The following is a 15,985-nucleotide window of genomic DNA, read 5'->3' as shown; positions in this document are numbered from 1 at the left end:
AGCAAGGCTGTCTGCCCATGGAGGTGTGGAGGAAGATTGGGGGGTGCAGCGTTCCCAAGAGACGGGGCAGACCTATGGCCTACGGATTGCTGCAAGCCTCTGTGGGTATGAGGACACCAGGAACCAGCTGTACAAGCTCCAGGAGGAGGTATGTGCTGTAAAAGCATTGATGGACACTGCTGCTAAGCAGCAAAAGGCTGAGCTAACAGCGAAAATGAAATGTCTGAAAGCCGACATCAAAAAGCTGATGAAAAAAAGAACTTTTATTTTGGAGAATAGCGGGCCATTTAGAGAAAAACTACAGAATGACGATCGTTTTGCTGAAATGGAGAGAGAAAAGCGGAGAGGGCTGAGAGGGCTCCAGCCAGAGAGCCGGGTGGAGGAGGAAGGAGACGCTGCGGAGGTACATGATGTTGAGCCGAATCCACCCGGGGGTCCCCAACAACAGACCCCATACAGTGGGCTCCCTGCAGGGCAAGCGGCATTGTCATCTAGCCGCTGTTCGGGGGATGAAAGCAACACCAGTTACCAGGGAGGGGCGCTGATGGCCCAGATACAGCTCCTGGAGTCACCAGGGCGCCTCCAGGACTTCGTATTCGGAGATGAGTTACCAGAGGAGGCGCCTGGGAGAAAGACTAAGGTAAAGACCACCAAGCTTCAGGAGCAGGTAACATTTGTATATTCCCCCCTCCCTGTGCCCCCCGGACTGGCCTCAGGGTCAGCTCACTGTGTGAACCCCATATCTCAGCCCGGCCTGAGTTCTGTTGTGGACTCTGTGCAGGAGAATGGGGAGAGTATAGAGTCTAGTATGGCGGTAAGCTCCATCTCTGTTTGCAGTAGCAGAGGTGGAGCAGGTGAGGAACCGGCCGTAAGGTCGGACAGCGATATTGGCCCAGCGGCGGGCAGTGGTAAGAAAGGTGGCCCAGCGGTGGGCAGTAACGTTAAAGGCACTGGTGCATCAGCTCGCTCCCTGATGGGAGGGGGGAGCGGCTGTGTGCCGGTGTCAGCTGCGGGAGCTCCGGTGGCGCTTGGCGCTGGCACTGCTGTTCCTTTGGAGCAGCGGTGTCGTCGTCGGGATGCTGCCGGGGCTAGGATGCCTTCGCCTCCCAAAAGAAAGACTGGACTAAAGCCATTGTTTTGTATTGGAGTTGCTGGACCAGATCGTGCGGAGGAGTCTAGTACTGATGAGGCAGAGGGTACCAGCAGAAATAGGGCAGGGGCTGCCTCTAAACAGTCCAGGCAGGCTGTTCGGTCCTTTCTAAAGGGACCAGTGGCCTGTCCTGTGGAGGTGGCTCCGGCCCTGGTACCCAATGACGCTGATGGTACAAAATCTCTTTCTGTCCCAGAACACACCGGTCCACCCAGTGTGAATGGGGGAATTAATGTTGGGGGGAAGGCAGGAGTGAATGTGGGGAGGAATATGTCTGGGGCTTTGGAGGGTGGTCGGGGTAGTGTGACATGTGGTATTGGTGTGGGTATGGATTATGTGGAGGAGGGTGGTGAAGGGGCACAGATTAGTGGTGGGAGCATAGGGCCTGGTCCAGTTGCACCCCCAGGGGGAAGTGGGGGGCCTTCCTCGTCCTCGGGCCCTGGGGATAGTGATTTGCATCGACGTGTCCTGCAGGCCTTAAAGAGAGGGGAGAGAACAATCAATGTAGAGGGTAGGGAGGTTGATCTGTCTTTCTTGATAGAAAGGCATGGCCTTGCAGCCTTCCGAGAGGAAAGGGGTAGGGAAACTGTGTGGTCTCTCCCAACAGCCGGGCCAGGCGGTGTCCGAAGGAATGTGGTCCGTCTGAGGTGGAGAGGCAGTGATACATGTCCCCCAAGATCTAAAGTTGTTGAGCTCCTGCTGAGGATGAGCTTCAAGGCAACCGACATCTTTGCCTTGATACATCCCTTTGGTACCCCTGAATTCGATATCAGCTTTGTTCGGCCGGAGGGGCTTGAGCTTTTTTGGTCGAACTACGAGCTGGTAAAGGATGAGCCCGGCTGGCGAGACTTTGCCATTCAGGCGGTGTCTCGCCAAAATAACGTCAAGAGAGTGACCGTTTTAAACGGTAACGAATCACTCTCTTGTATTGACATCATGACGTGGCTTGGCCGGTATGGAGAGGTGGTGGAAGTCCCAAAAAAGAACAGGGACGAATATGGCATCTGGTCAGGGGCTTGGACCTTTATGGTCAAACTTAGGTATTCAGGAAACACCGTTACCCACATACCATCTGCCACCTTCCTAGGAAGGGATCGAATCCAGGTCTTCTACCAGGGTCAGCCGAAGCTCTGTCACAGGTGCGGTGACCCCACACATTTCAGTGCTAGGTGCACGGTATTGAAGTGCTCGTTGTGTGGGGAAATAGGTCATCACGCTGCATCCTGTGTGGAGATTAGGTGTCACCTGTGTGGTGACTTAGGTCACCCATTCAGTCGCTGCCCTCGTTCCTTTGCCAACGCAGTTGTTACCCCGGTGCAGAAAGGTCGTGAGGAGGAATCTACTGGGGGGGCAGCTGACGGAGGTGAAGGAGTAAAAGAGCCAAGGAAGAAAAGTAAGCAAAAGACGCCAGCCCAACTGAGGCGTCGGGATAAGCGCCAAAGGGAGAGGGAGATGGGGGAGTCTCAGGAGCCTTGCGCAACTGTGATGACCTCTGACCTCATCCCTAAGGCCAATCTTACTGCTGAGGCTCTGAGGGACAGTGATCTGGATGAGGAGATCTGGAGGATTCGGAAAGAAGAAGGGGCCATCTCCGCACTGTCCTCCCATGGTGAGAGCGCGGATGAGGATAGTGGGAGATGGGTGGAGCACAAGCGGGGTACTAAAAAGAATAAGAAAAGGGGGGATGTAAGATCTTCTCCCACCCCCCAGATGCCAAAGGAAGGTACAACCATCCTCCCTCTGATTGGTCTCTCAAACCGGTTCCAAACCCTCCAGGATATTTCCTCCTCAGAGGTGCAGGAGGCACAGGGTGAGGTTCTGGTTGGTGCGATGACGGAGGGGCCTGCAGGGGACGTCGAATCCTCTCTCCCTGGGGAACGTATTTCCTTTGGGGGGAGGATCTGCCCAGGGTCAGAGGACGAGGAAAATGTAAATAAAGGGGACATGGATACATCTGTTTCACTAAAGAGGGGTAAACCATCGTCAGATGAGGAAGGTGGCGGGCAGGATGGAAAGGATGGTGGGAAAAAGAAAGCTGTCTAACTCAATCACCCATGATGGCGGCACCCTCTCCGTTGACGCTGGCTTCCATTAATGTAGCCAGCATTAAGTCAGATACGGCTAGATTTGCGGCCTATGATTATTTTGCCCACATTAATGCTGATATTTTCTTTTTGCAGGAGACCAGGCTAACAGACATGTCATCTATATTTAAAGCCAGAAGGGAATGGAGGAATGGGCCCTCCTACTGGTCTCTTGCGGCCGAGCCGTATAGCGGGGTGGCGGTACTTTTTGCCGCACCGGTAGAATGCCGACGGGTTATTGAGTTAGAAATGGGGAGGTGCCTGATTCTAGATGTCCTCATGAAGGGACAAGAACTTCGCCTTATTAACATCTATGGTCCACAGTCCAAGTGGGATCGGAAGTGTCTCTTTATGAGGATCAAGCCCTATCTTTTTACAAGTCGGCAGGTGGTCTTTGGAGGGGACTTCAATGCTGTCACGAGGCCCCAGGATAGGGGAGGTTCCAGAGACAAGCTGACTTATGATGGCGTCGCTCTGAATAGTATAGCTAGTGAGGCTCGCCTGGTGGATGTTCACATCCGGCATACACCAGGCCACGCGGGATTCACCTATCATAGGGGTAGTTGTAGGTCCAGGATAGACAGGTTTTATTTAAAGGAGGAAGCCGTCTCTTCAGCGGTGTCCGTTGTTGAGGTGGAGTTCTCCGACCACTGTTTAATTTTGTTTTCTCTGAATGTTACAGAGACCCCCCGGATGGGTAGAGGCTACTGGAAGCTCAATTCGTCTCTCTTGGAAGAAGCGGAAATAAGACAGTCCTTTGAGGATTTTCTTCAGAGCCAGGTACCATTGCTGGGCCTTTGTAGCAGTAAGTCAGAGTGGTGGGAGATGTTCAAAAAAAGGGTTGCGGGATTCTTCCGCCAGCTCTCGAGCCTCAGGAGTCTGGACAGGTATCGCCTGTACCAGGGCCTGAGGAAGAAACTTGAACGTCTTGTCTCGACTGGAGGTAGTCGTGATGATATCTCCAGAGTGAAAGCCTTGCTACTGAGGTGCCAGTATGATAGACACGCATCTTTGGTTTTTGAGAGGGATTACGGGAAGTACCGCTCGCCCGACCCTTACAGAAACTGCAAGATGTCAGTGAATAGTAAAATCGTCTCAGGACTGATTGATAGTACAGGATCCCTGAAAAGGTCCAGATCGGGGATCCTGGAGGTCGTCAGATCCTTTTACTCGCACCTCTTGGGGAGGAAAGATCTAGATCGGGATAAGGCCTCAGCTTTCTTGACTGAAACCGTCCCTGAACCAGGGGTAGACCCCTCTCTTGACGTTTTGACAGAGATGATCCAAGAAGAGGAAGTCAGGGTGGCTATTGATGGTCTTGCCCTCAAGAAGTCACCCGGTCCAGATGGCTTAACATCTGAGTTCTATAAGACCTTTAAGGACACTTTGGTTCCCCTCTTGACTGAGGTATTCAATGAGTGTCTCTCCTCGGGCACTCTGCCGAGGTCAATGAGGAGGTCAGCCTTGATCATCTTGTCAAAGGGTAAAGACCCGTCCCGCATTGAGAATTGGCGTCCCATAGCGCTTCTCAATGCGGACAGAAAGATTCTGGCAAAAGTGCTGTTTAATCGGCTGGTGAAGTTTGCACCCCAGCTCCTTTCGAGGGCCCAGCATTGCTCTGTTCCAGGCCGCAGTACCTTTAGTGCTGTGCTCGGTGTCCGGGAGGCTGTGGAGCAGGGTAGGGCGGGTCACTGGAAGGGGTACTTGCTGTCCTTGGATCAGGCAAAAGCGTTTGATCGGGTTAACCATGAGTACCTCTGGTCTGTTCTTCTGAGATATGGCCTGCCGGGGGTTTTTGTTGATTGGCTTAAGACCTTGTATGCAGGGGCAGAGAGTTTCCCGCTTGTGAATGGTTGGATTGGCCGCTCTTTTGAGGTTGGGTCTGGTGTCCGTCAGGGTTGCCCTTTGAGCCCACTGTTGTACGTGTTTGCAATTGATCCTTTCCTTAGGAGGATTGATTGTGGACCGTTGGCAGGGGTGAGAATGGACCCTGCGGTGCCGGATTCCACTCTGAGGGTGGTAGCGTACGCCGATGATGTCACCATATTCGTCTCCTCGCAAGAGGAGGTGCGGTGTGTGATGTCAGAGGTGGAGCGCTACTCAGAGGCATCTGGGTCCAAGATCAACCAGGATAAGTGTGAGAGTCTCTGGCTGGGAGGTGGAGATCCTGGATTTGATCTCCCGGACACCCTTCCAGAGCCCCAGGAGTTTGCAAAAGTTCTCGGCATCGAATTCGGCCAAGGGGATTACCCCAAACAAAACTGGGACAGCAGGCTTAAGATCGCGGCTCAGAGGGTGGATCAGTGGAAGGGTTGGTCTTTGACCCTCAGGGAAAGGGTTAACCTGATCAAAACATTCCTGCTCCCTTTGCTGATATATCTGGGCAGTGTTTGCATTTTGCCAGAACCTCTCTGGACTCGGGTCTACAGTGTGTTCTTCCAACTGTTATGGGGGAATAGACTGAACCTAGTCAAGAGGGAGGTTACTTACCGTACGAGGAGACAAGGGGGGTTGTGTATGGTCAACCCCGTGGTGTTCCTGGTGAATACCTTTCTTAAGACCAACATTGCAAACCTCTGGAAAGAGAGGGCTCCTCCGTGGGTATTCTCCTGTAGGGGATGGTTTCGGCCTTTCTTCCAGGAATGGGAGACAGGAGGGCAAGTGAAGGATCTCCGCACACCACACGGGCATCTTCCGGCTTATGCTACCCTGGTTCTGAAGGTCATTCGTCGGTGGGGTTTGGGGATGTGGGAGATTAGGACTCTGTCGAGGAAATTCCTTGACAATAGGGTCCTGTCGTCCCATTTCCAAAAACCGCTGGCGCTCAAGGATTGCCCAAGTCGGGATCTGGAGGTTGGTTTGGGCCTATTGAATTCCATCAGGATCCCCTTGAAGTTTTGGGACTTGGCTTGGCGCTGCTTCCATGGGAAACTGTATGTGAGGGACAATCTGAAGTGCAGGAGCTCTGAGGATCGGGGATGTCCCCGGGAGGAGTGTGGAGGCATGCTGGAAAGCATGGAGCATTTTCTGCTTCATTGTCCCTTTAATACAGAGGTTTACAACAGGGTGGGCGCTTCCATCGGGTGGCCCAGGTTGGTCCGCCTCTCCTATGCGGAATGGGCCTATGGAGCATTCAGAAACCTTGGTGGCTGGGACCGGAGCACTTTATTCCTAGTCAGCATAGTGGTCAGGTACCACACGTGGAGTGCACGGTGTTTAGTGTCGACGCAGCGTAAAATCCTCCCTGTGGATGAGGTGGTTAGGGGCACACTCGGTGACCTGGTGAAGGTGCGCTCTCTGGAGTACGAGAGGCTGGGGGCTGGTAGGGCCTCTTGTCTTTGGAGGGGCTTTGCCTATAAGGTTCCTTAGCCTGCGTCTCCTCTCCTGGTGGTGGGCTGATGCTGGCACATTAGTCTTTTGTTTTGTGCTGTAGAAATACTGGAGTATGGGGCTTGCAGGCGCTGAACTTGGGCTTTCGGGCTGTGTGTGGGGCTGAGAAGTCTCATTATTGTTGGGTTTAGTATGTTATATATTTTTTCAAAAGTTTGTGTATTGTGATTGTCTTTGTGATTATCTTTGTATGTTTGTATAAATTGTATATACTGTATATATTATATATGTTTTGTTTGCACCTGGGGTTCGGGTTTAGTGATAGGTTGGGTGGTGGGTAAAAGGGGGGAGGGGGCTTCTGTGGGACTTTGTTGGGACTTTTATATATATATATAAAATCCTGGGCTGGTTCATGGACGTCCGTGATCATGTACTGGGGGCATGGGATGCGGGACCAGCTCAGGGCCCAAAAAAAAAAAAAATAAAAAAAAATTTAAAAATATCATATGTATTGTTTAGTTGTAGGTTATTATTTTGCATTGTGTCTTGTTTAGTTTTAATTTATTTGTGTAGTGATGTCTTGTTTAGTTGGTGTTGGGTTGAGTAGAGTTATGTCTGTGGTATTAGGTTGTGCACAATGCAACTGGGCCAGGGGGTTCACAATTAGTTAGTTATATAGGTGTATATAGGTGTGTTTATAGGTGTATAGTATATAGTAGTGTATATATAGGTTTGTATATAGTAGTGTATATAGTTTATTAATATGTTTAGCTAAATAGTTTATATTGTGTATATATTGTATATAGGTATATGGGTGTATATATTGTATATAGGTATATGGGTTGTCTGTGTGGAGGAATGAGTGTGGGGATGGACCGGTGCTTTATGTTATGGTTTCATTTTTCTATTTATTGTCTTGTTCTGGTCAGATATGGTATATGGGGTGTTATTTCTGTATTTATTTATTGTTATGTTTAAAATTTTAATAAAAGAAATACAGGATGTAACTCAGGATCAGAAATGTATGTACACAGTGACCTCACCAGCAGAATAGTGAGTGCAGCTCTGGGGTATAATACAAGATCTAACTCAGGATCAGTATAGGATAAGTAATGTAATGTAAGTACACAGTGACCCAACCAGCAGAATAGTGAGTGCAGCTCTGGAGTATAATACAGGATCAGTAATGTAATTTATTACTGACATACTAATGATCCTTACTTTAGTGGTTTTGAAGATGTTGAAGAGAAGCACCAGCCCCTCGGTTATCAGCTCCTCGTTGTAATCTTCTTCTCTTATGGTGCAGAATTCACGTAGTAGGTTCTCCATCACAGAGTGGTGTGAATGATAGAAGGTCGTCCGCAGAGATTCGATCCACACATGCAGTTTCCAGGGCACCCCTATTATGTGCAGAATATTAGGGTTTATCACCTATACCCCAGAACAGTGCTCCCTTATTCTTCGCTCTTTATATTTTGTTAAACTACAACTCCAATCGTGCTTGGGTCTGTCAGTGCATGATCAGAGTTGTAGTTTACCAACAGCTGCAGAGCCCCAGGCTGAGGTCAATGTATCAGAACATTGTACTGCACACAGCATAGGTATGACATCACTTATGAGAGGTTGCCAACTGACTGGCAATCTGGGTGGCCCACTGGGCAGTTGCCCGGTCCACCAGATTGTCGGTCCGGACTTGGAGAGACTTACCAAGGCCGTGGAGCTCTATGGTGATATCTAGGTAGCCATGTTCTGCACTATAGTACGTTGCTTCCTGCAGGGCTTTCATTCTGGTCTTACACAACCGGACAGGACCCTGGTCAAAGCTTCCAGTGCTGGAGGTGTCACTCTCTACCCCTTCCGCCAATATCTCCTCTAGGGACAGGACATCTCCGGAGCAGAGCTGAGGCTGGGTTAGGAGTTTTCTCAGGACGTTCCTAGAAATGGAGGTAAAAGATGTTACGTCATGCCCAGCAATGTACTCCGGCCAAATACTAGGTTCTTCTGACCATCATGTACCATTCATAACACTAGTCGTCTCATGGATCTGAGGATTCAGGTGCAGACATAGCTGTGCCCATCAATCACCAGTACATATGTTAACCGCAGTACCACTAGATGGCGCTATATCATACAGCTTGACAAATTATTATTCCTGAGGGTCCCGTATAACTTAAAGGATCAGTCTACAGACAGGCTATGGACTTTGTGAATATGTCAAGCATTTCCGTAGTTATAAACCACGGCCCGTCATGGAGGCCGATCTTTTGTTTGTATTACCTGTGTCCGTGGGCGGCTGAATGGCTGAAGCAGTTCATGTCTTCGTGAAGCGATGAGGACACTCGGCCGGCTTCCAGCATGTTCAGTAGAGGGTCAGCTCCTCTGTCTAAGAGCAAACTGACCAGTTCGTAGTTACCTAAAGGAGGAGATCAGGAATAACGGGTTACAGGCAAATGATCAGCGACAAAATGAGACATGGATGTATGTTCTCAATCTGCTACATGGGGGATAGAGGTAACCAACATGGTGCTGGGTAATGCCAACCAGGTAATATCGCCTGATGGTAATTAACATGGTGCTGGGTAATAAAAACCAGGTAATATTGCCTGATAGTAATTAACATGGTGCTGGGTAATGCCAACCAGGTAATATCGCCTGATGGTAATTAACATGGTGCTGGGTAATGACAACCGGGAAATAGGGCCTGATGGTAATTAACATGGTGCTGGGTAATGACAACCGGGAAATAGGGCCTGATGGTAATTAACATGGTGCTGGGTAATAAAAACCAGGTAATATTGCCTGATAGTAATTAACATGGTGCTGGGTAATGACAACCGGGAAATAGGGCCTGATGGTAATTAACATGGTGCTGGGTATGGCCAACCAGGACATAGAGCCTGATGGTAATCCACATGGTGCTGGGTAATGCCAACCAGGTAATAGGGCCTGAGAGTAATTAATATGGTGCTGGGTAATGCCAACCAGGACATAGAGCCTGATGGTAATCCACATGGTGCTGGGTAATGCCAACCAGGTAATAGGGCCTGAGGGTAATTAATATGGTCCTGGGTAATGCCAACCGGGAAATAGGGCCTGATGGTAATTAACATGGTGTTGGGTCATGCCAACCAGGTAATAGGGCCTGATGGTAATTAACATGGTGCTGGGTAATGCCAACCAGGAAATAGGGCCTGATGGTTATCAACATGGTGCTGGGCAATGCCAACCAGACCATAGGGCCTGATGATAATTAACATGGTGCTGGGTCATGCCAACCAGAACATAGGGCCTGATGGTAATTAACATGGTGCTGGGCAATGCCAATCAGAACATAGGGCCTGATGGTAATTAACATAGTGCTTGGTTATGCCATTCGGGAAATAGGGCCTGATGGTAATCAATATGGTGCTGGGTAATGCCAACCATGAATTAGGGCCTGGTGGTAATCAATATGTTGCTGGGTAATGCCAACCAGGATGGAAGGGCCAAGTGCTTGGTTGGTGTCATCACTTGGTCGGATTCACATTGGTGTAATATGGTCCCATTTTTGCATTGATATTACCACTACATGTCCCAGACCGACTGCGGCTAGGACTTGCATTGATATTACCGGCTTAAGCGTCTATAGATCTATTTGATGCTTTCCAGGCCATCACAGGTCAGGCTGGGGCATGTGTTTACAATAATGTGCCCATATTCCCTACCCATCTGAAGCTGGCATAGATAGGGTTAAACCCATCCAGTATGTACCTGCAGACGATGCCAGCTGTAAGGGGGTCTCCGCATAATTGTCTTCGCTGCTGTTCACAGCCGACCCCTCCACATGGGCGCCAGCGTCTAAAAGCAACTGCAACAAATACAGACGTTCCATCCGTTACATAGGTCGGGTGACACATTAGGTTCGGATTTCCAGTGCGTTTCTGCTCATTGATACAAATAATCTGCATTTATTGCACAATATACCTGAACGACAGAGATGTGACCGTGGAGGACGGCGAAGGTCAGTGCTGTCCAGTGGCGAGTGTCGGGGTGCACGGATGGGTGTCGGGGAGAAATGCACGGGACCTGGGAGAACATTACATAATATTACATTTGTCTATAGAGATGTGTTCATATGTTTATAGATGCAGTTCCTAAATTCAAAGAATGGGTTGAAATGAGAGGTCTCTGTCATTCCTTTAAAGAGGTACTCCAGCGGAAATCTTTTTCTTTCAAATCAACTGGTATCAGAAAGTTATATAGATTTGTAATTTACTTCTATTTAAAAAATCTACAGTCTTCCAGTACTTATCAGCTGCTGTATGTCCTGCAGGAAGTGGTGTATTCTTTCCAGTCTGCCACAGTGCTCTCTGCTGCCACCTCTGTCCATGGCAGGAACTGTCCAGAGCAGGAGAGGTTTTCTATGGGGATTTGCTGCTGCTGGGGACAGTTCCTGACATGGACAGAGGTGGCAGCAGAGAGAACTGTGTAAGACTGGAAAGAATACACCACTTCCTGCAGAACATACAGAAGCTGATAAATAAAGGAAAACTTGAGATTTTTAAATAGACGTAAATTTGTGAAACTTTGTGAAACCAGTTAGGGATGGTCCGAATCGAGTTCGGATCGGGTTCGTACGAACCCGAACCCTCGGTAATGATTCCCGCTGTCTGCCCGCTCCGTGCAGTGGGCCATAGGCTGTATCCCAGTTTTCCAGGCGGTCCTTCCGCTGTATCCGCCCGCTGCACGGAGCGGGCAGACAGCGGGAATCCGATGCCGAGCGTTAGGGTTCATCCGAACCCGAACCTCGGTGGGTTCGGACCATCCCTAAAACCAGTTGATTTGAAAAAAAAAAAAAAAAAAAATTTTCACCAGAGTACCCCTTTAAGACAGGGATGGGAACCTTCAGCCCTCCAGCTGTTGCAAAACTACAAATCCCATCACGCCTGGATAGCCGAAGCTTCGCTTTAGCTGTCCAGGTATGATGGGAATTGTATTTTTGCAACAGCTGGAGGGCCGAAGGTTCCCCCATCCGTGCTTTAGGGGGTTAACCAGGTTTAGAAAAACATGGCCACTTTCTTCCAGAAACAGCGCCTCTCTTGTTCTCAGTCTGAATGGGGTTTTGGTGCTCAGTTCCATTGAAGTGAATGGAGCTCAATTGTAATACTGCACACAACCTGAGGACAGGGGTAGCGCTGTTTTTGTAAGAAAGGTTTTTCCTAATCATGGTTAACCCCTTTAATACTCATTTTCCATTTATGATCTGTTCCTGGCTTTGACATGGACACACGCTTATGCTTCTGAATGGGCCATATCAACATGGTGGTCCTACTGGATAGGCCATAATGCAGTCCCATTAAAGTTATGGTTTTATAATATATATTAATATGATATACTATTATACCCCCATACATGAAGCTGTGGGTGGAGATCCTCACCATTTATGCGGATTCCCACTTTACCACAATGCTCTTGTATGAACATTCTCGTCGATCCTATGAGCCCCCGCCCCAGCCCATAGGCAGAACCATGTGGGGTCCCCCCCACTCCGGAGTTGCTGGAACAAGAATCCTGAAGTGTTGGGAAATTCAGATTCTGTTAATAATAAGCCGCAAGAGCCGCAACCAGCTTCTCCTGAGCCGGGCGTCTCTCCACATGTCGTCCTGGCTCCACTTAAAGGGACAAGAGATGAAGCAAAGAGACTGTGTACAATGTTGTGTTTGGATTCCAGATTGTAGCCGAACGTTAATTGCATTGCAAGTAATTGCATGAGATAGAATGTCGGCCATATTGCTGGTAATCCCGAGTATTGGGAATGTCAATAGTTTAGGATCCCTGTGAGTTACTGATCTGGGTCATGGTGTCCTCCATGATGGTTGACACCCAATATCGAATCATAATGATCACTGAATCATTACCATAGACTTTAGTGGAGAGCCCTCCAGTCATGTGGCTTCTAGAAGAGACTGGATGGGGTCCGGTTGGCAAAGGTGGGATGGATTACCAACTTTTTTGCCCTGGAACCTCTAACAACCTTAAAGGGCTATTAATGGACTATCTACAAGATTGAATGCCAAGGGGACTGACATGAATCAGCTGATCGGCACTGATCAGTTATTGACAGCCTATCCTGAAGCCATCAGTAGTTTTAAGCCATTAAATCCGTACAAACCCTTTAGAGCCCCCCCCCCCCCCCATGGTACATAGATGATTCTCTTACCGCCACATCCAGATCTGCTCCAGCCTCGATCAGCATTTGCACCATGGCCTCATCCCCGGCAGCACAGGCGTACATCAGTGGGGTCAGACCCTAGAAAACAACCGGCAAGGTCAACACCATCTTATTGGATTCTATAGAGTCTCATCCTCTCTTCTACACATCGCCAACTTAGATGCAAGTCTACATAACAAGCTCTCTGTGCCTATTGTAAGCCATAATTTTGACATTTCTGTGACGCTCCTTTGTTATTCCTCCTAGAAATGTATGAATAAATTGACAACAGGGCGTTACCATTCTTGTTGTTAATAGGGTGTGACCCTATACAATCTAAGGACCCTATAACTCGATTTGGCCGATTATTACTCTGTGTAATAGAGACAATGATCAGCCGATGAAACGACCATCTGATTGCTGGTTTCGGTTTGGACCTAAAATTGCTGGGCACCGACCGCGCATTGCCATATGTAATAGCGATGCGCGGCTGACGGCTGAAGATTGCCCTAACACCTGACACCTTACCTCTCCCCGCTCCCGGTCTTTTCTCCTGTGCTCTGCAGCTTCCCAGTCCCGGTGGCTGCAGCATCCGAGCGGCCTGTCAGCTGACAGGCCGCTCAGACGCTGCTGCCACACATATTACATATAGCCATGCACGGTCGGCTCCCAGCAATTTTAGGGCCAAACCTAAACCAACAATCAGATGGTCGTTTCATCATCTCTATTACACGGAGTAATAATTGACCAAATCGGTATCAGGTGTTTGGGCAAGGGCTGCATGGGCATCGCTAACGATGTCCATGCAGCCCTTACTGCGCTAGTTTACTAAATGATTGGGCCGTGGTCGGCCTGTGTAATAGGACTCTAACTGATTGGCCAGGTGTTGAGACACACCAAATCCATAAAGGGAATGGTCACGCCCAGTTGTCAATTTATTCATACATTTCCAAGGAGCAATAACAGAGGCGCTGCACTATGCTGGGTTCCAAAAAAGATTGTTATTATAAAATGTACCACAATGGACATGTCAGGAGGGCAGGGAGATAGAGGGATGATAGAAGAATGTCACCTGATCATCCATAGTGTTAATGCCTTCAGGCCCCAATGCTCGCACTGCCTGGGGGATAAGGTCCGTGCGGCCACAGTTCAGCATTCGGAAGCCCAAGTCCTGCTGGAAACGGTCGGTGGCGGCTGCGGCATCCAGACGTCTGAGGGAGCTGACACAGCATTCAGGCCTGGGAGCGGAGGAAATAGAGAAAGAAGAAGATTATCTGATGGAGAGGTATCATAAGAGGAGGAGGATAAGCGGATGACCAGTGGGACCTCTCAAGAACCAGGACAAAATTCTCTCAACTTTATGGGGGAGATTTATCAAACATGGTGTAAAGTAGAACTGGCTCAGTTGCCCCTAGCAACCAATCAGATTCCACCTTTCATTCCTCACAGATTCTTTGGAAAATTTAAAAGTGGAATCTGATTGGTTGCTAGGGGCAACTGAGCCAGTTTCACTTCACACCATGTTTGATAAATCTCCCCCATAAAGTTGAGAGAATTCTTGGTTCTTGAGAGGTCCCACTGGTCATCCGCTTAACACCATGTTTGACCATGGGACAGCCAGCGATTTTTGGCTGTCCCATAGGCCCTGTCTCTATGGTCGGACCCCCAGCACTTATATCTTGTGATCAGGTTTGGTTGCTCTTGATCATCACCATCACTTACTTGAGCTGTCGTGGTTCGCAGTCCAGTCCTGGCAGCAGTAATCTTGCTGTCTGTCGGATGTCATCGGCATCTACAGTCAGGCTCCGGCGGTGTTCTGCGTAAGTGATGGCCACCCTCATCCACTCCATCAATGGGGGCAGCAGGATGAACGGCCTGCAAGACAGCGTCATGTCAGTGCTGGCGGTGCGGGTCTATCAGAACATAGGCATAGAACCCCCCTCCTATATTGTGTCCATATACTCTTATAGGTCAAATAGATGGTATAGATCAGATACAACTGTAGCAAACCCTCAGCTCTGATGAACATTGGATTTGTACAGGATTTCAGCTTCCGAACATGTTACTTATGATGGATTGATGTGTTCCATTTCATTATGGACTATTTTAGTAGTTGCTGGGAGCAGGATTGGAATATGTAATACATCCATAATGAATTCTAGTTGTACCTGCTTGTTGGCATGCCTTGTGCCTTCCCAAGGTTATTTATAGTTATACAAGATTAAAAAAAAACAAAAAACATGGCTACTTCCTTGCAAAAACAGTGCCTATCCTCAAGCTGTGTGTGGTATTACAATTCAGCTTCATTCAGTTGAATAGAACTGATCTGCAGTACCACATTCAAACTGAGGACAAGAGTGGCGCTGTTTCTGGAAGAAAGCGGCCATGTTTGTGTAAACCTGTATAATCAATTTAAGGAATCATTCTACTATTGCCACTTTTTTGTGATATCCCCCTTGCCCCATGTGTCTATACTCTCTGTTCTATCTGCTCGGGAGAGCCAGCATCTACCTCATTGCCTTAGTGTGCTAATGTCCTTGACTTTTCCAAGTTTTTTTTTTTTTACAATTCTATTGGCCATCACTTAGTTCTTACCCTTTAAAGAGGTTATTCATTAAAAAAAAAATATTTCAAATCAACTGGTGCCAGGAAATTATATAGATTTGTAATTTACTTCTATTAAAAAGTCTCCCAGTACTTATCAGCTGTTGTGTGTCCTGCAGGAAGCTGCATATTCTTTCCAGTCTGGCACAGTGCTGCCACCTCTGTCCATGACAGGAACTGTCCAGAGCAGGAGACGTTTTCTATGGGGACAGTTCCTGACATGGACAGAGGTGGCAGCAGACTGGAAAGAATACACCACTTCCTGCAGGACATCCAGCAGCTGATAAGTACTGGAAGACTTGAGATTTTTTAATAGAAGTAAATTACAAATCTCTGGCACTTTATGGCACCAGTTGATCTGAAAGAATTTTTTTTTTTGTGAACTACCCATTGTATGAATCAGCTTGCGAGTACTTCTATTATGATTTCTAATAATCCTAAATGAGTAGTTGCTCAATCACCCTGCAGGTATCTGCTACAATGATTATTTCTACCTTCTACTGTATGTATTTGCTTTCCTGCCCTACCATTAAGACCTGGGGGCATCTGAGTACCAAAAGCCAATATGAGGACTCCGGCTGCTATCTAGCTGTCCAGGATGTAAAGAAACTGTAAAAAAATAAATAA

At 48.4% G+C, this 15,985-nt stretch overlaps 1 protein-coding gene across 2 annotated transcripts in view; it reads right to left on the bottom strand.

Moving 5' to 3' along the window:
- ABTB2 (ankyrin repeat and BTB domain containing 2) overlaps positions 1-15,985 on the bottom strand; it is a 104,991-nt gene that overhangs the window by 8,338 nt on the left and 80,668 nt on the right. For both annotated transcript variants that reach the window (XM_069965172.1, XM_069965173.1), the window contains exons 4-11: positions 14,477-14,629; positions 13,827-13,992; positions 12,764-12,853; positions 10,528-10,629; positions 10,315-10,411; positions 8,842-8,977; positions 8,272-8,498; positions 7,786-7,964 (exon numbers count right to left, since the gene is read on the bottom strand). In XM_069965172.1, coding sequence (XP_069821273.1) covers positions 7,786-7,964; positions 8,272-8,498; positions 8,842-8,977; positions 10,315-10,411; positions 10,528-10,629; positions 12,764-12,853; positions 13,827-13,992; positions 14,477-14,629 — 1,150 coding nt within the window. The remainder of the gene's footprint in view (positions 1-7,785; positions 7,965-8,271; positions 8,499-8,841; positions 8,978-10,314; positions 10,412-10,527; positions 10,630-12,763; positions 12,854-13,826; positions 13,993-14,476; positions 14,630-15,985) is intronic.

This window comes from Dendropsophus ebraccatus, chromosome 4 (genome assembly GCF_027789765.1).
Source record: "Dendropsophus ebraccatus isolate aDenEbr1 chromosome 4, aDenEbr1.pat, whole genome shotgun sequence".
Taxonomy (NCBI): domain Eukaryota; kingdom Metazoa; phylum Chordata; class Amphibia; order Anura; family Hylidae; genus Dendropsophus; species Dendropsophus ebraccatus.
Note: the sequence above shows the minus strand (reverse complement) of the source record. Positions and strands in the feature narration are given on the sequence as shown.